This window comes from Rhinoraja longicauda, chromosome 13 (genome assembly GCF_053455715.1).
Source record: "Rhinoraja longicauda isolate Sanriku21f chromosome 13, sRhiLon1.1, whole genome shotgun sequence".
In the NCBI taxonomy this organism is placed as follows: domain Eukaryota; kingdom Metazoa; phylum Chordata; class Chondrichthyes; order Rajiformes; family Arhynchobatidae; genus Rhinoraja; species Rhinoraja longicauda.
In genome coordinates, this window is record NC_135965.1 from 17,850,493 (window position 1) to 17,870,433 (window position 19,941).

At 45.5% G+C, this 19,941-nt stretch overlaps 1 protein-coding gene across 1 annotated transcript in view; it reads right to left on the reverse strand.

Annotated features, from left to right (window-relative positions):
• cp (ceruloplasmin) overlaps positions 1-19,315 on the reverse strand; it is a 38,804-nt gene extending 19,489 nt beyond the window's left edge. The window contains exons 1-9 of the mRNA XM_078410447.1: positions 19,107-19,315; positions 15,587-15,831; positions 12,779-12,991; positions 10,995-11,168; positions 7,618-7,872; positions 5,802-5,970; positions 4,870-5,009; positions 2,835-2,975; positions 1,696-1,916 (exon numbers count right to left, since the gene is read on the reverse strand). Coding sequence (XP_078266573.1) covers positions 1,696-1,916; positions 2,835-2,975; positions 4,870-5,009; positions 5,802-5,970; positions 7,618-7,872; positions 10,995-11,168; positions 12,779-12,991; positions 15,587-15,831; positions 19,107-19,264 — 1,716 coding nt within the window. The 5' untranslated portion in view covers positions 19,265-19,315. The remainder of the gene's footprint in view (positions 1-1,695; positions 1,917-2,834; positions 2,976-4,869; positions 5,010-5,801; positions 5,971-7,617; positions 7,873-10,994; positions 11,169-12,778; positions 12,992-15,586; positions 15,832-19,106) is intronic.
• Between the last annotated feature and the right edge of the window lie 626 nt (positions 19,316-19,941).

Here is a 19,941-nt window from a genome sequence, read left to right on the forward strand (position 1 = left end):
TCATACAAACATTTTACACATATTCATGCTCAGAGGTGTCATTGGTGAGGTCATGATTTATTACCCAATCCTTAATTGTGCATGAACTAAATGACTCGCTAAACCTTTCCAATGGACAGTTACTGTGCACACACACACGCGCACACACACGCACACACACACGCACACACACACACACGCACACACGCACACACGCACACACGCACACACGTACACACGCACACACACGACAGGGTGTAAGGACAAGAAAGATAGACGTACAGTGTCTTGCCCAGAGTGAGGAATTGCGAACCAGAGGGCAATGGTTTAAGGGGAAGGGGGAAAGATTTTATAGGAATCTGAAGGGTAACTTTTTCACACAAAGGGTGGTGGGTTTATGGAACATGTTGCTAGTTGAGGCTGGGACTATCGCAACATTTAAGAAACAATTGTACAGGTACATGGATAGGATAGGTTTAGAGGAATATGGACCAAATGCAGGCAAGTGGAACTAGTGTAGATGGGACATGTTGGTCGGTGAGGGCGTGTTGGGCTGGATGGCCTGTTTCCACATGACTCTATGACATTATCACTCGAAATGAACTTGAAGGACATCAGGGAAGCGAGTAAATTTTTTGTTTATTCTTTGTCTCGATCTTTGGTGTAAACCAGCATCAGCAGTTCTTTATTTCTACGGTCTTTAACCCTTATCTGGTATCATTGCTGATGCCAGCATTATATTCCAGATATATTCAATAAGTTGGGTTTACACCCTAACCCCTAACGGAAGGCTCGTCAGGAACCTGCCAATGTAGAGCACTGGAGGATTATAAACCTTCTAGGGAGTTCAAGCCATCTCCAATCTCTTGGTACGAAATATATACAGTATCCCCAACTGCTTGAGAAGGACTTGAGGATTGAATGTTGACCATGTTCCATTGATGGAGAGATGTATATGTGGAGTCTGCACATTCTCCCTGTGATAATGTGATTTTCCTCTGGGTGCTCCAGTTTGCACGCACATCCCAAAAATGTACATGTCAGTCGGTTAATTAACTGCTGCAAATCGTTCCTGGCTTCTCTCTGGGTAGTTGATGGAAATGTGGGGAGAATAAAGTGGGGCACGGTACGTTTCACGTGACCTGGTGCTTGATAGTCAACATGGACTTGGTGGGCTGAAGGGCCTGTTTCTGTATTGGTTCTCTTATATGAATCTGTGACTATTTCTCTGATCACCCTGTGTATTTATATGGCAACTTATCATGTCAAAACTGTCATCATTTCTTTAGTCGGAGGGTGGTGAATCTGTGGAATTCATTGCCACAGATGGCTGTGGAGGCCAAGTCAATGGATATTTTTTAGGCGGAGATTGAGAGATTCGTGATTATTAAGGGCGTCAGGGGTAATGGGGAGAAGGCAGGAGAATGGGGTTGCGGGGCAAAGATAGGTCAACCACACTTGAATGGTGGAGTAGACTCAATGGGCCGAATGGCCTAATTCTGTTCCTATGTCTTATAAACATGAATTTATGATGTGAAACGTGCCTTTGTATTATTTAGGAATGAAGCAATTTTGCAAAATACAATTTGCAGTATCTCTGTTAATAATGTGAGGAAAGCATTTCATTTCAATGGATTCAATCTCAGCTTGGTCATCAGTATTGGGGTAAAATCTGCTTGTATTTCTAACTGGAGGTCATCCACAAGCTGACATTACCTGTTTTCCCCGTGTGTCCAGTGCGTTCTTCCTGCACACTATGAGAGGTCCGACCAGACCTGAGCTACTGTCCTTGATGGGGTCCACAGCTGAGTAATAGAGCCGGGTCTGGCAGTCGGGGTCACCTTTGCCAGGCCCATACTCGCTTGGGACACTCCACTGATAAATGAACGTCTGACCAGGCATCACATGAGGAGATCGAGGTGGTTGCCCCACAAATTCTGCAAAGTAGATGTGGACATCAACGCCATTAAAATTAATTCTCAACTCTTCAAGAGAGCCAGTAAAATTGTGATGGGCTGAATGTCCAGATCCTGTGCTGCACAGTTGTGTGATTCTGCAAGGTCAGGGCCAGGTGAGCTCAGACACAGGTAAGGTCAGGACTAGGTGAGGTCAGGGTTTGGTAGGTCAGGGCCAAGTGTGATCAGGGCCAGGTAGGTCAGGGCCAAGTGTGATCAGGGCCAGGTAGGTCAGGGCCAAGTGTGATCAGGGCCAGGTAGGTCAGGGCCAAGTGTGATCCGGGCCAGGTATGTCAGGGTCAGATGACATCAGGGTCAGGTAGGTCAGGGCCAGGCAGGTCAGGGTCTGGTAGGTCAGGGCCAAGTGTGATCAGGGCCAGGTAGGTCAGAGTCAGATGACATCAGGGTCAGATGACATCAGGGCCAGGCAGGTCAAGGTCAGGCAGGTCAGGGCTAGGTGAGGCCAGGACCAATTGAGGTCAAGGCAGGTGAGGTCAAGGTCAGGTGAGATCAAGGTCAGGTGAGGCCACGGTCAGGTGACCTTGAACGTTACTGATCTGATCCAAAGAAAGATGAGCAAGGATAGTTTATACATTTTAACCAACAAAAGGAATAAAATGGAAACCTGAAATTTCCCTAATTTAAAGGGGAAAATTAGGTTTCCATGCCAGGAGTTCATGTTAAACTGGCTTAATTTGAGACAGTTTTTAAAATGATATGTTTCCATTATTCTGGGTGAGGTCCAGGGTTCCATTTTATTCCTTCAACTTCAATGACTTTTATTGGTTAAAATTTATAAACTATCCTTGCTCATAGAAACATAGAAACATAGAAGTAACATTCTGGAGGTTAAAGTTGACTAAATATTTTTGGAGGATGAAGGTGTGCGGTCTAAATTACCTGTGGTGTTGGTCTGATATTTGGCTCCTTCAACATCTTTCCCGTAGAATACTCCATGAGGTTGCATGCTGTAGGTCTGGCTGGCGTTATTCCAGAAGGTCACCTTGATGTTATCTCCAACCTGTGCCTTAATGATGGGTCCTGCACAACAAAGGCGATTGCCAGTTATTGTAGAGATTACATAATAACAACAAATTTCATTGATGCAATGTAGCAAGTTGCCCGTAGGTCGATGCACAGAGCAGCACGAGAGAAGATTTGACACCGGTTAGGTTTCTACAGGTGTACGGTAGACAGCATATTGACTGGGTGCGTCACAGCCTGGTTCGGCAACTCCAAAGCCTAGGAACAAAGAAGACTGTAAAAAGTGGTGAACACTGCCCAGTCCATCACGGGTACTGACCTCCCCACCGTCGATGGGATCTACAACAGTCGCTGCCTCAAAAAGGCAGCCAGCATCATCAGAGACCCACACCACTCTGGCCACACTTTCATTTCATTCCTGCCATCAGGAAGAAGGTATAGGAGCTGGAAACTGTAACGTCCAGGTTCAGGAACAGCTTCTTCCCTACACCCACCAGGTTATTAAATACTGCAACCTCCAAATAAGCTCTGAACTACATAGACTTGGGGGCATTATTTTAGTCTTTGCACTATTTAAAAATATATATATTCTGAAATGTTTTTGTTGTTTATTATAGTGTTTATAGAGTACCATGTTTATATATCTGTTGAGCTGCTGCAAGTAAGAATTTATTGTTCCGATTTGGGACATATAACAATAAAGACCTCTTGACTCTTGATACCAGACTGCTGGGCCTCCTATACTAAGTTAAAGGTCTACGGGAGAGGTCACATTAACTCCCTGATCTAACATGAGGCCTTCAGTCTGTGTCATTGACTCTGTTTTTTGCTCAGGGGATGCTGCATGAAGGATCCTTTCTGAGGGATCTTCTCTGAACCAATTCCTACGCACGTATACACCTCCTTGAATAAGGTGAGCAAAGCCAAACACAGTCCTCCAGGTGTGGTCTTTATCCTCCAGACCGCGCCTGGGGCTCACATGGTGGAGGTGTGCCTGTCGACCTCTGGATAGGTCCCAGGCCCAGTAACCTGGGGTGGTGCACCCACCCATAGTCATGTCCACTACCTGCCCCCTGTCCTAGCACTAAGTGGTGCAAATTCTACCTCTCAAACAATACTCTCAACATTGAAGGAGGCTGTTCTGCCCATCAGGTTCCATGCTGGCACTCAGGGAAGAACCCGCAGACTCCCATTCCCCTTCTCATTTTGCTGCATCCCAGCATCTTATTCTCTGTCACAGATTCTCATCAAGACACCTTCAATTATTTTTGCCATTCCCTTCACTAAAGGACGATTTATGGCCGTCAATGAATCCACCCGCAAGTATTTGGATGCAGGAGGAAACCAGAGCACCAAATGGAAATCTGTGTGGTCTTGAGGAGAGCGCCCGTACTCCACACAGACAGCAGCCGAGGTCAGGATCGAACCCACATTGTGAGACAACTGCACGAAACTGCCAAGCCACCATGACATGTCATTGCCCATTAAGCGTTGCTGTCTTACACCAAAACATACAATTACGACATTTGGACAGATGTATGGATAGGAAAGGTATAGAGTGATATGGGTCAAATGCAGGCAAATGGGACTAGCCCAGAATGACAATTTGGTCGGCATGTGCTAGTTGGGGTGAAGGGCTTGTTTCCAGCTCTATGATTCCATGATATGACTTGAGTAGGGGACTAGATCTTGGCTTTGTGCAGTTGTGTAAAGTAAGTTAGTGCTGGTTTCACATCTCTATCTCAGCTTTAATTGCACTGATTTGAACAAAAATAAAAATTGGTGAATTGTAAACAAACCGTTCTTTCCATAGAGAAAAATGTTGCTCATTCTGTTTCCTCATTCCATGGGTGAAAGAAATCATGTGTTATGCAACTAAATATATAACTTTTTATGTAGAGTGCCGAATATAACTAAAAGTGTTGAAGAAACTTCCTAATTTATTCCCTACCAAGTATTCCAAGATGTTCCTCATCAGGTGTCCTGGGCTTGAGCGTTTTAAAAGTGTCATCTGTGTATTCTCTGTAAACTGCCTTAATGTATTTTCCTCCAATTCTTGTTTCTCCTTTTTCAAAGAACACCACAGCATCTCTAAAGGTGCAAGAAGACATAGCAATTAGTAATAGTAATTAGTAATTGGTAATAGTTTTATACCTGAGAGGCCAAGCGTGCGGGTTGGACGCGGCCTGCAACGGCAAGGAGGGGCAGAGTGGCAATGGAGGACATTCACAGCATCGCCTGGCCAGGCTGAACCCTTCAACTGTGACCCAGTGCCGTTGCCAGGACAACGGGCCTTATGGCCAAATTAAGACTACATTTTAACTCTACAATTCACACTTGACTATCTTTAACCGGACTTTACTGGACTTTATCTTGCAGTAAACATTATTCCCTTTCTCCTGCATCTGTAACACTGTGGACGGCTTTATTGTAATCATGTATAGTCTTTTCGCTGACTTGATAGCGCACAACAATAAAACTTTTCACTGTACCTCGGTACAAGTACAATATACTAATCCAAACTAAACTTAACTGGAATGATGTACTGAAGTGGAGACAGCTCCTGCAGTCCAGGGACAAGACTATCTAGATTAGTAAACAGCGTGGACGGCTCGATTGTAATCATGTTGCTGTTAATTACTTAAATTATTGCATCGTATGGGAGGCGCATTCCCAATCTCGTTGTACCCCTGGGTACAATGACAATAAAGATATATTGTATTGTATTGTATTGTATTGTATGTATAATTTGTCCGCTGACTGGATTGCACGCAACAAAAAAAGCTTTTCAGTGTATCTCGATACATGTGACAAAAAATTAAACTAAAACTAAACCAAACGAAAACTAAACAAAACTAATGTGAATGCATTGGTGAGATATACCCATGTTGATTGTCCAGAGGCTTTGCTGTGAATTGGTCAATGCCTGAAGGTCCATAATCCCATACTATTTCTTCTGCAGCAATGTAATATTGTCTTTCCTTTCCTTTACTTGCTGGCTTTTTGGTTTTCTTCTCGTGGTCAACAACTTCAAACAAGGCCTGCATTCCAGCTGTAATCATAAAAAGAAACAAAGACACTTGGTTTTTCATCAGGTAATGCATTTGTGTGGTGAGCCTTTGATCTGGTTGAAATATTCTCCGCCTGGAGTCACCGTCAGCTTTCCCTCGCTCTCCCTACTCTCCATCTGCCCATAAGTCATAGGGTTAAGATACAGCTCTATATTGTGAGCAGTTCTGGCCACCATCTTTTAGGATTGGTGTGATTAAGCTAGAGGGGTGGGGGGGGGGGGCACGGTGGGGGGGCACAGCGGTACATGCACTGCCTTACAGCACCAGAGATGTCGGTTTGATCCTGTCTATGGGTGCTGCCTGTTACGGAAATTATACATTCCCTCCGTGATCGTGTGGGTTTTCTCCGGGAGCACCGGTTTCCTCCCACAATCCATTCTATAGATGAACAGGTTAAAATCGACAAAAATTGTGCTAGTGTGTGGGGATCATTGGTCGGCACGGACTCAGTGGGCTGAAGGGCTTGTTTCTATGTTGTATCTCTAAAACTAAAAACAAAAAGATTTGCTGGGATGTTGCCAGGACTGGCAGGCTCAAGTTATGAGGAGAGACTGGATAGATGGGACCTTTTTAATCGAGAGTGTAGGGGTGACCTTATAAACATTTATAAAATCATAAGGTGGATGGTCACAGTTTTTCCCAGACTAGGGGAATCTAAAACTACAGGGCAGGGGCTCAAGGTGTGAGGGGAAGAATTTAAAGGGGCAAGTTGTTACGCAGAAGGATGTGGGTACATGGAACGTGCTGCCGGTTGAAGTGGTAGAGGTGGGTATAATTACAATGTTTAAAAGACATTTGGACAGGGTTCATGGATAGGAAAGGTTTAGAAGCTTTTAGGCCAAATGCAGGCAAATTGGACTAGGCCAGGAAGGCATGTTGGTTGGAATAGATGATTAGAGCTGAAGGATCTGTTTCCATACTGTTTCCATACTGTTTCCATACTGTTTCCATACTGTATAACTCTTTGACCATAATAGTGCAAGACGATTTGAGTGATGGTTTTCCAGTGAATGTCCTAATCATTTTTTTACAGGTGACTGATCTCTCAACACCGAACGTGTTGATATTGTGTGCTGAGGTGTCTTGTTGGCCATCTGTGACAGAGAATAAGATGCAGGGGTACAAGGAACTGGAGCTGTACGGCTTCTTCCCTGAGAGACAGCACGGACCTAATGGGCAGAACAGCCTCTTTCAGATGAGTTTTCAACACCAAGGACGACACGGGGGCACAGCAGTAAAGTTGTTGCCTTACAGCGCCAGAGACCCGGGTTCGATCCTGACTACGTGGGCTGTCCGTACGGAGTTTGTACGTTCTCCCTGTGACCACATGGGTTTTCTCTGGTTGTTCCAGTTTCCTCCCTCACTTCAAAGACGTACAGGTTTGTAGGTTAATTGGCTTTGGTAAAATTGTGAAATTCTAGTGCGTAGGATAAACGGGGTGATCGCAGGTCAGCCTGAACACGAAGGGCCGAACGGCCTGTTTCCACACTGAACCTTTGAAGTCTAAAGCCTAAAGTAATGTCTAAAGTGTAAACCACAGCCCAGCGCTGAGACTCTTCATGTGGCCAAACACAGACAGAGCTACCATTAAAGTAAAGGTGCAGAGAACGAAAAGGAAGCCTCCACACCTTCAACGTGGTCATTGACTTGACAACTGAGGAGCCACTTTCCGGGATTGTTGGGCACCATTAGAGCAGTGACGAATGTGGCAGGGAATAGACTGATGGTGTCAGTGTGGTGGTCTGCAGTAGTCAGCATCTGCCCATGGAAGTATGCTGAGTGGATATCCACCTCGTTCCCCATCCCAAAGAGATACCAAACCACTTTATCCCCTATGAACATCGATAGATGAGGCAGGTTCCCATAGACGTATCCATTAATGGCTGAAAAATATAAAGATATGGTCAGGTCATTAGCAATCATTGACTGAGGTGTTATCCCATTGTGTATCAGGCAATGACCATGTTTTGATGTTCTCTCCCTGACCCCCACCTCCACGCAAATTATCTATTGTTCTTCCCTCTCATTTCTTTCCTTTGGCCTCCCCCAACAGACTCAGTGTTCTCTTCCCCTCGCTCCCCACTCTTTGCCCATTAGCCATAGAGTCATAGATCTGTACACCACGGAAACAGGCTCTTCACACCAACTTGTCCATGTCCACCATAATGCATATCTACACTAATCCCACTCACCCTATCTCTCTGTTCCTTTCCTATCCAAGTAACTTCCCAAATTCCTTTTAATTTCTATAATTATAACTGCCTCTACCACCTTCTCTGGCAGCTTAGACACAAAACGCTGGAGTAACTCAGCGGGACAGGCAGCATCTCTGGAGAGAAGGAATGGGTGATGGGTCGAGACCCTTCTTCAGTCTCTGGCAGCTTGTTCCATATAACCACCACCCTTAGTAAAACCTGCCCCTGAACTCTCCTTTAAAATTCTCCTCTCTCGCATTAAACCTGTGCACTCTAGTTCTGGACTCCTCGATCCTGGAAAAAGAGACTGACAATCTGTCGATGCCCCTCATAATCTTATAAACCTTTACAAAGTCACTTTACAAAGCCTCAGCCTCCCATGCCCCAGTGACAATAAATCCAGCCTATCTAATCTCACTTTATAACTCCATTCCTCCATTCCAGGCAACGTTCTGGTGAAGAGAGGCACATAATTCTGGAGCAATTTAGTGGATCAGGCAGCAGTTCTGGAAAAAACAACATTTCAGGTCAGAACCCGTATTCAGACTTCTTGAAGAAGGGTTTTGGCCCGAAACGTCACCTATTCTTTCCCTCCGGAGATGCTGTCTGACCCGCTGAGTTACTCCAGCATTTTGTGTCTATTTTCGGTATACACCAGTATTTGTATACCCTTCCTACACAAAAGCTCTGGTGAATCTCTTCTGCACCCTGTCTATTGCAACCATATCCCAGTGGCAAATGGAACTGTACACAATACTCCAAGTGCGGCCTAACCAGTGGTTTGTAGAGCTACAACATGACATCCCAACCATTGTACTCAATGCCTTGGTCTTTGTTGGCAAGCATGCCAAATTCCTTTTCACCACCTTCCCCTCCCTTCCCCCCTTCCCCTCCCCCCTCCCTCCTCCCTCCTCCCTCCTCCCTCCTCCTCCCTCCTCCTCCCCCTCCCTCCCTCCTCCCCTCCCCTCCCCCCCTCCCTCCTCCCCCTCCCTCCTCCCCCTCTCCTCCTCCTCCCTCCCCTCCCCCCTCCCCTCCCCCTCCCTCCACCCCATCCTCTCCCCCCTACTCCCCCTCCCTCCTCCCCCCTCTCCCCCTCCCTCTCCCCCTCCCTCCCTCCTCCCCTCCCTCCTCCCCATCCCTCTCAACCCCCCTTATCCATCCTCCCCCTCCCCCCTCCCTCCCCCCTCTCTCCCCAGGAGATAGATATAAACTTTAAAATGTGAATAACTTTAAAAATATAACACCGATTTCAATGAAACTTCTTCCATTAGCACCAAAGGGATGACGGTGAGTAAGGTGGGCCTAAAATTGTCGTGCTATCGTGTACCGTTTTGGCTGTAGTTCAGGAACAAACAAACAAACAAGCGAGATTTTTTGTATATAGACATACAGTTAATATTTGATGCCTCAACCCACATTACCGCACACTTGTTTGGATTAAATTCCATTCGCCAGCACTCCATGTACTGGAGTGGGTACTTTTACTGGGATGTACTGGGATGTATTACCTGGGATGAGTACTTTTTGTAACTTTGTTGGTGCCTTTGTGGCGAATCATTTATGTACTTTGTTTGAAAAAACAAAGCATTTGACTGAACCTAGCCAGGTACAAGTGACAGTAAAGTATCATCATCACCATCATCATCCAGAGTGTCAGGGGTTTATGGGAAGAAGGCAGGAGAATAGGGTTGAGCGGGAAAGATAGGTTAGCTATGATTGAATGGCAGAGTAGACTTGATGGGCTGAAGGGCCTAATTCTGCTCCTCGAACTTATGAACTTCCAGCTGATCTATGTCCTTGTGCAACCCTCGCCACCTATGGGTCCACCTATGGGTCCACCTATTTTCTTGTCTTCTGCAAACTTACTAAACAGTTCACCTGAATTCACCTTCAATTGATGGCACAGTGACACAGCTTGTAAAGCTGCTGCCTCACAACACCAGTGACCCCAGGTTCGATCCTGACTTCAGGTGCTGCCTGTGTGGAGTTTGCATGTTACCCCTTAGACAGAGTGGGTTGCCTCCAGGTATTCCAGTTTCCTCAGACATCCCAAAGACATGGGCTTGTAGGTTAATTGCCCTCTGTAAATTGCCCCAAGTTTGTAGGGAGTGGATAAGAAAGTGGGATTATATTGAAGTAGTGTGAATGGTTGATTGATGGTTGGCGTGGACTCGGTGGGCCGAAGGGCCTCTTAGGGCCGCACTGTGGAGCAGCTGTAGTTTTGCTGCCTTACAACGCCAGAGACCTGGGTTGGATCCTGACTACAGGTGCTGTCTGTATGGAGTTTGCACGTTCTCCCCATGACCTCGTGGGTTGTCTCCGGGTGCTCCGGTTTCCTCCGTCCCGCCAAAGACGTGCAAGTTTGCAGGTTAATTGGCTTCTGTAAATTGTCCCGGGCACTAGGATAGAACTAGTGTATGGTTGCTTGCTGGTCAGCCCAGACTTGGTGGGACTATTCCCATGCTCTATCTCTAATCTAAAGGTCTGACAGACCATGGGAAGGAGGGAACTGGAGGACGATGATCTGCGATCGCTCTAATTTGAAGTATCACCTGCCCTTGAGGGTAAAATACCCGAGGATGATGGTGTACAGTGTGCCAGACAGCTCTGTGTGAGTGGGAGAACGAGATTCATAGCACAGGTGGTGGTGGGGGTACAGTGAGGTTGGAGAATAGAGGAGTAGACTTGATAGGCTGAATGGTCTAATTCTGCTCCAACAACCTTTGAACTTATGAATTTATGAGATTCTATTTACACATTTCCCTGAAAGCTCAGCTTTGCCATTGGACAGAATTTAACAGGTGTCTTACAGTGCATTTTGTTACTTTCTATAAAATCCTCATCATTTATGTCCACGTTATTTGGGGTGGTGCAGTAGTGTTTGATATTGTAATCCAGGTACCAGCTGTCATTTTCATCAATTACAGAGAACAGCAAGGCAAACTCTTCATTCGCCAATGGTTTCTTCTTGCCGGTTAAAACACCTGGAAGTGAAACAAGAAATAATTAACGATATCATTGATGTTATTTGATGGCACGGCACGGTGGCGCAGCGGTAGAGTTGCTGCCTTTGCAGTGCACGAGACCCAGGTTCAATCTTGACTATGGGTACTGTCTGTTCGGAGTATGTACATTCTCCCTGTGACCACGTGGGTTTTCTCCAGGTGCTCCTGTTTCCTCCCACATTTTAAAGACTTGCAGGTTTGCAGGTTAACTCGCTTCTGTAAATTGTCCCCAGTGTGTAGGATAGAACTAGTGTACGGATGATCACTGGTTGGCATGGACTCGGTGGGCCGAAGGGCCTGTTTCCAATTTGTATCTCTAAACTAAAGTAAATTAAACTAAATGTTATTCTACAGGTGGTGTCAAGGGATTTTTCAGCTACACCAAGAAAGGGAGAGAGGCCCTCACTTTATCATCTCACCTTAGGTAATGGTGCCTTCCTGTGGTGTTTCTGCCATGTATGGTGTTTACACCCAAGCACCCCCTGCCTTATCATTAGTGGCCTGGCTTGCACCAGGGGATAGCAGTGAAGAGCAGGCCATAGCTTGAAGTCTCCTCCAGTATTTGATAACATAGTTGATCTGAATGTAACCATGATTCCCTATTCCCATCAAATAACCTTTCAGCCCTTTGCTTCTCTCTACCGCTTCCTTCAAAATGTTCAAAGACTCCGTTTCCACTGTTCTTTGGGAAAGAATGTTCTAATCATTCTCTACCCTGTCTCTAAATGGATATTCCCTTCTTTTTAAATAGTGACCAACTCACATACAGAGTTCTAGATTCGATTCAAGTTTTACCTGTCCAATCTTTGCTCCTGCTTCAATCCACCTGTTCCATGTATCAATCTAGTTTAGGAAGTTTGGCATGTTCCCCAACAACCCTTACCACCTCTACAGATGCGCTGTGGAACATATTTTACCGGGATGCATCACAGCATGGTTTGGGAACAGCTCCATCCAAAACCGCAAGAGATTGCAGAGTCGTGGACGCAGCCCTGTCCATCACACAACCAACCTTCCTTCCAATGACTCCATCTACACTTCACGCTGCCTCGGCAAGGGCACCAGCATAATCAATGACATCTCACCCTGGACACTCCCTCTTCTCCCCTCTCCCATCAGGCAAGAGGTACAGAAGTTTAAAATGGAACACCTGCAGATTCAGGGACAGTTTCTTCCCAGCTGTAATCAGGCAACTGAACCATCCTATCACCAAACATGAGAGCGGTCCTGATCTCCCGTCTGCCCCATTGGAGACCTTCGAACTATCTTTAATCGGACTTTATTGGACATTATCTTGCACTAAACTTTATACCCTTTATCCTGTATCTGTACACTGTAAAGGGCTTGATTGTAATCACATATTGTCTTCTCAATGCACGCATTAAAAAAGCTTTTTGCTGTACCTCAGTATATGTGATAATAAAAACTAAAGTAAACTTCTTCTGAACAGTTTCCAACTCATCTTTCCTTAAACAAGGAGGCCGAAAGGTAAGTACATATGCTTGCTGATAATTGCACAGTCAAAGTGTGGGGTGTTGCAGGCTAACATTTTTGCCATTTAACCTTGAAGCAACGGATTTAATCATTACCTGCTTTACAAATGATCAATGGTCCAATTAGTCCACTTGAAATATCCTTGGGAGCATCGATGTGTGAGTGATAGATTCTTGACAAACAATCAAAGTCATCTTTTGCTGGGCTTTGATCTTCTGTTAAATCCCAGTGGTAGGTATAATTTTTTCCCGGGTTTACAATATCATCCCGTTGCTCCAGATTCGTGGAGTTGTCAGGATAAAATGCACCTGGGAGAATAAAAAAAGAAGACAATAATTACTGATGAAAACTACATGTTGAAATTGTGGACAAACAGACCAAACCATCATGATTTTAGTGTTTGGTCAAGTTGCCAATCATGGGCTTCTGTAAACAACAACAGCAAAACAGATTGAGTCATAGAGTCGCACAGCGTGGAAACATACCCTTTGATCCAACTTGCCCACGCCGACCAACATGTCGCATCTACACTCATCCCACCTGCCTGCGTGTGGCCCATATCCCTCTAAACCTGTCCTATCCATGTACCTGCCTATATATTTTTTAAACATTGTGATAATACCCACCTCAACTGCCTCCTCGAGCAGCTCATTCCATACACCTACCACCCTTTGTATAAAATAGTTGCTCCTCGGGTTCCTATTAAATCTTTCCCCCTCAATTTAAACCTATGTCCTCTGGTTCCCGATTTTCCTGCTCTGGGTAAAAGACTTTGTGCATTTACCTTTTCTATTCCTCTCATTCCTCTCTTGTACGCCTGTATAACATCACCCCTCATCTTCCTGTGCTCCAAGGAATAAAGACCCAGCCTGCTTAACCTCTCCCGATAGCTGCCATCAAGTTCTGGAAACATTGTTGTAAATCTTCTCTGCACCCTTTCCAGTTTAACGACATTTGTCCTATAACAGGGTGACCAAAACAGAACACAATATTCTAAATGTGGCCTCACCAATGTCTTGTACAACTGCAACATGACCTCCCAAACCTTCTACTCAATAGTTTGACTGATGAAGGCCAAAGTGCCTAAAGTATTTTCAACCCCATCCCATCTATCTGCGACATTGCTTTCAAGAATCATCTCATGACTTCTGCATTGATAATGACTTTAATTACTTATTCTTATACAGAGGGAGGACATTCAGCTCATCAAGTCCATGCCAGCTCAAAAGAGAACAATCCCATCCAACATATTTCCCTCACCCTTGGTTTCTCGTAGCCGTTCAAACTTATTCCTTCTCAAAGATGTATGAGTTTGTAGGTCAATTGCCCCTAGTGTGTAGGGAGTGGATGCGAAGTTAGGAAAAGGGGACGTACAATGAGATTTGGGTGTCCTAGTGCATCAGTCACTGAAAGGAAGCATGCAGGTACAGCAGGCAGTGAAGAAAGCCAATGGAATGTTGGCCTTCATAACAAGAGGAGTTGAGTATAGGAGCAAAGAGGTCCTTCTGCAGTTGTACAGGGCCCTAGTGAGACCGCACCTGGAGTACTGTGTGCAGTTTTGGTCTCCAAATTTGAGGAAGGATATTCTTGCTATTGAGGGCGTGCAGCGTAGGTTTACTAGGTTAATTCCTGGAATGGCGGGACTGTCATATGTTGAAAGCCTGGAGCAACTAGGCTTGTATACACTGGAATTTAGAAGGATGAGAGGAGATCTTATCGAAACGTATAAGATTATTAAGGGGTTGGACACGTTAGAGGCAGGAAACATGTTCCCAATGTTGGGGGAGTCCAGAACCAGGGGCCACAGTTTAAGAATAAGGGGTAGGCCATTTAGAACTGAGATGAGGAAAAACTTTTTCAGTCAGAGAGTTGTGAATCTGTGGAATTCTATGCCTCAGAAGGCAGTGGAGGCCAATTCTCTGAATGCATTCAAGAGAGAGCTAGATAGAGCTCTTAAGGATAGCGGAGTCAGGGGGTATGGGGAGAAGGCAGGAACGGGGTACTGATTGTGAATGATCAGCCATGATCAAATTGGATGGCGGTGCTGGCTCGAAGGACAGAATGGCCTCCTCCTGCACCTATTGTCTATTGAAAGTGGGATAACATAAAACCTTTGTGAATGGGTGCTTGATGGTTGGCGTGGACTCGGTAGGCCGAAGGGTTTGTTTCCATGCTGTGTCTTTCAGTCAATCATAGGGCAAAAGTCTTTTCAATGCCACACTTGTATCTGGCTTCACCATCATCAATCAATCAAATTGTCATCAACCTCTAGTAATGAGTAATTCACAGCTGCAATGGAAGATAGAGATACACTACAGCACAAAGAGGAAAGAATGTATAAACTCCACATAGACATCAGGGGTGGCACGTTGGCACTGCTGGTAAAGCTCCTGCCTCACGACACCAGAGACCCAGGTTCGATCCTGACCCCGGTGCTGTCTGTGTGGAGTTTGCACGTTCTCCCTGTGGCTGTGCGGGTTTCCTCCGGGCGCTCCGGTTTCCCCCCACATCCCAAAGACGTGAAGGTTTGTAGGTTAATTGGATCCTGCAAATTGCACCTAGTGTGTAGGGAGTGGATGTGAAAGTGGGATCATTTAGAACGAGTGTGAGTGGGTGATCGATGTTCGACGTGGACTTCGTACACATTGGAGGTAATTTACAGAGGGCCAATTAACCTTTAAACACACATGTCTTTGAGATGTGGGTGGAAACTGGACCACCCGGAGGAAACTCACGCAGTCACAGGGAGAACGGGGAGAAACTGCACCCAGATAGCGCCCGAGGTTGGGATCGAACCTGGTCTCTGGCGCTGTGAAGAAGTGGCTCTATGAGCTGCGCCACTGTGCCATCCCCTTATGGTCACACGATGTAGACATTAAGGGAACAACCAGCATAAACATTACCTTCATTGCTTTTTGTGTAGGTGACACCATGAGGATGAAGTGAATAAGGCCGAAGAGCAAAATTCTTCAGGTGAACAATGATGGTGTCTCCTTGCTCTGCCTTAATAATGGGTCCCAGAAATCCAAGCCAATCCGGTTTTGCAACCTCCTTGGTGTAATTTCCATCAGTGTACTCCAGATACACGGCTTTCTTGTACACACTTCCTATCCTGGTCGGACCACGTTTCAGGAACACAGATGCATGCCTAAAAATGACACAATGTCAAGCCGTTATCAGTAGGTGGCAAGAAGGAGGGCATTGGCAATTGTAGAGAGCCTCTTTGAGCGAGCTCCCGGCCATTGCAAAACCACTTCGCTTCATTGGTGACCCATTGGACTAACATTAATCAGACTTTTCTGGACTTTATCTTGCATTAAACATTATTCCCTGTAGCCTGTGGGTGGCTTGATTGTAATCATGTATAGTCTTTCTGCCAACTGGATAACATGGAACACAGGGCAGCACAGTGACGCAGAGGTAGAGTTGCTGCCTCACAGCACAAGAGACCCGGGTTCAATCCTGACTACGGGTGCTGTCAGTATGGAGTTTGCACGCTTTCCCCGTGACTGCTTAGGTTTTCTCTGGGTGCTCTGGTTTCCTCCCACACTCCAAAGATGTATAGGTTAGTAAGTTAATTTGCTTCAGTAAAAAATGTAAATTGTCCGTATTGTGTAGGATAGTGCTAGTGTTTGGGGTGATTGTTGTTTTCCTTAATTCCATACTGCAAAGTCTTTCCGGGCTTTATTATGGTCTGTGTCTCAGAACAAAAGAGTTGAGCAAAGAATTGCACAAGGGAATGATATTGTTTATCAATGGGAGGTTTTGCACTTGTCAATGAGTAAATGATCTCCTGTGGAGCCACAGGTGATGGGTGAGATGGTTCATGAATATTTCTCAACAGTTTTTACTGTAACGTAGATCAGAGAAACTGAGCAATTGAGGCAAATGAGTTGTGATATCTTGGGCCATATACGGATTACCAAAGAGGAATTGTTGGGGGTTTTAAAGCACGGTAAAGTGGATAAATCTCCTGGGTTTAACCAACTGCATCCTTAGACCTCATGGCAAGCTCTTGCAGAGGCCCTTGCGGAGATGTTTGCTTCATCTTTAACGATAGGCCAAGATCTGGAAGACTGGAGTGTGGCTAATGTTGTATCATTATTTAAGAAGGGCAGCAAGGAGAGAAGTTGAAGACCTGCAAACAGGTGATATTAGTGACGGGTAAGTTACTGGAGGTGATTCTGGGGGATCAGGATTCAGAGAAACTGTCATTTAGATAGGCAAGGTCTGATTAAGGATAATTAGCATGATTTGTGCATTAGAAATCATGTCTTACAAACCTGGTAGAGTTTTTTTTGAGAGGCAACTAAGAGGATTGATGCGGGCAGGAAGGTAGACATTCCTGGTGTGGACTTTAGCAAGACCTCTGATGAGGTCACCCGTGGTGGGCCTGACTGGAAAGTGCTGAAGGCTAGATCACATGGGATCCAGGGAGAGCTTGCAAATTGGATATTCCATTGGCTCGAAGGAAGAAAGCAGCTGATTTTTAGTTTAGTTTGGTTTGGAGATACAGCACAGAAACAGGCCCACCAAATCCACGCCAACCAGTGATCCCTGCACTATCCTACACACAAGGGACAATTTGCAATATTTTACCAAAGCCAAGTTAACCTACAAACCTGTACGTCTTTGGAGTGTGGGAGGAAACCAGAGCACCCTGGGAATACCAATGCAGTCACGGGGAGAACGTACTAACTCCGTATAGACAGCACCCGTAGTCAGGATCAAACCCGGGTCTCTGGCGCTGTAAGACAGCAACTCTATCACTGCGCCACCGTGCCGCCTCATTCAGTGTCCTGACTGATGATGGTGGAAGGTTGTTTTTCAGATTTCAGACCTGTTTTTCAGACTGGAGTAATGAACCACAGGAATTGGTGTTAGGCCCATTGCTGTTGATCATTTATGATCATGTTGATCATTTATTAAAAAGATTTGGATGAGAATGTGCAAGACATGTTTAGTAAGTTTGCAGATGAGACTGAAGTGAAGAAGGTCGCCAAAAACTACAGTGAGATCTTGAACAGTTGGGTAACTGGGGCGAGGAATAGCAAATGGCATTCAATTCAGAAAAGGGCAAGGTATGCCGTGAAAGGGAAGTCAAACCAGGGGTAGGACTTTCGCAGTGAAGGGTAGGGCTCTGGGGAGTGTTGTAGAGCAGAGGGACCTAGCAGTGCAAGTACGTCGTTTCCTAAAGGTGGATACACAGGTAAACAGGGTGGAGAAGAAAGCTTTAGGCATAAAGTCCTTCATCATTCAGGGCACAGAATACAGCAGCTGGGATGTCTAGCAAGGAACTGCAGATGCTGGTTTAAACTGAAGATAGTCACAAAATGCAGGCAGCATCTCTGGAGAGAAGGAATGGGTGATGTTTTCAGGTCGAGACCCTTCTTCAGACAAGAGTTGGGATGTTATGTTACAGTTTTATACTGTGTTGGTCAAGCTGCACTTGGACTATTGTGTTCAGTTTTGATTACCCTGCTATAGGAAAGATGTCAATAAGCTGGAAAGGGTGCAAAAAGGATTTACAAGAATGTTGCCAGGGACCGAGGGCCTGAATTATAGGGAGAGGTTGGGCAGCCTAGGACTTTATTTGTTGGGGCGCAGGAGGCTGAGAGGTTATCTTATAGAGGTGTAGAAAATCATGAGGGGAATAGGTGGGATGAAGGCACAGAATCTTTCAGTCGATGTAGGAGACATAGGGGTGGCGTTGTGGAGATGTATAAAATCATAAAGGGCAGGATAAGGTGAATCCACACAGACATTTTCCCTGTGAGGAGTAATTAAAGGGCATAGATTGAAGGTGAGAGGGAAAAAGATCTAAGGGACAATTTAATCATACAGAGGGTGGTTGGAATATATGCAACGAGCTTCCAGAAAAAGTGGTTGAGATTGAAGAGACATTTGTACAGGAACATGGAAAAGAAAGGTTTAGAAGGATATGGGCCTATTGTGTGCTAATGGGATGGGCTTAGAAGGGGTATCTTGGTGAGCATGAACATGTTGGGCTGAAGGGCCTGTTTTGACACTGTGTTACAATACATGTTGTATTTAGCCAACGTAACCTCAGAAAACCAACCTGCCCACCGAGATGATGAAAATCACTCCCTGACCCGTTTTTTCCTGACTTACTCTCAACTTCAGTTGTTGAACTAACTCTTCGGACTGACCCATCTTCAGAGGAGTGTAGTGACTATTGCAATAACATGCGATTCTGATCAACTGCACAACAAACCCATGCGGTCATAGGGAGGACGTGCAAACTCCGCACAGGCAGCGCCCGTAGTCAGGATCGAACCCGGGTCTCTGGCGCTGCGAGGCAGCAGATTTACCTCCGCACCACTGTGCCGCCCTCAACCCGCATTAATCTGACAGATATAAAACATCAGTCGATGTTCTCTCATTGCTGTTACTTCTACTCACTCGTCCTTGTCGATCTTAGTGCCAGCAATGATGTTTTTGCCGCTGGGAGCGTAATTCCATTCGACTTCCCTGATGCCAATGTAGTACTCACGGGTGAGAGCCAGTGAGACGGCACTGAGGCACAGCAAGGAGAAGCAAACACTTAGCACCGCCCTCATGTCTTGGTTGGACTGGAAGTCCACAGTGGAGAGGAGACAGCAGAGACTCCTTTAAACTGTTCGGTATGACCGCATTTATATGGCAAGGGTGGAACCGTCTGCACTATTGGGTTGATCTGACCAATTAGAATAGGGTGAATTGCTAAATAATCTTGTGGGCTTTGTAATCTGGTTTGTTGTTCCTCCAATACGCATGCATTCCGATAGATTCGGATCATCTACTAATGATTTCTCTCTGCTCCAGAGCACATTGGTCTCTGGATCTGCACATCAGTCACTGAATTGCCAACATCCAAAACATTCCCTGAGCAATCTTTAGAGCAATATTTGCTTTTTCAGCAACATGAAGAGCTGGCATAGGCTTTATAAGTCTATAGGTTCTTGGAGCAGAATTAAGCCATCAGCCCATCAAGTCTACTCCGCCATTCAATCACGGCTGGTCTATCTTTCCCTCTCAACCCCATTCTCCTGCCTTCAACCCATAACCCCTGACACTCGTACTAATCAAGAATCTATCAATCTCTGCCTTAAAAATATCTATTGACTTGGCCTCCACAGCCTTCTGTTGCAATAAATTCCACAGTTTCATCACCCTCTGACTAAAGAAATTCCTCCTCGTCTCCTTCCTAAAGGTACGTCCTTTTATTCTGAGGCTATGGCTCTCCCACTAGTGGAAA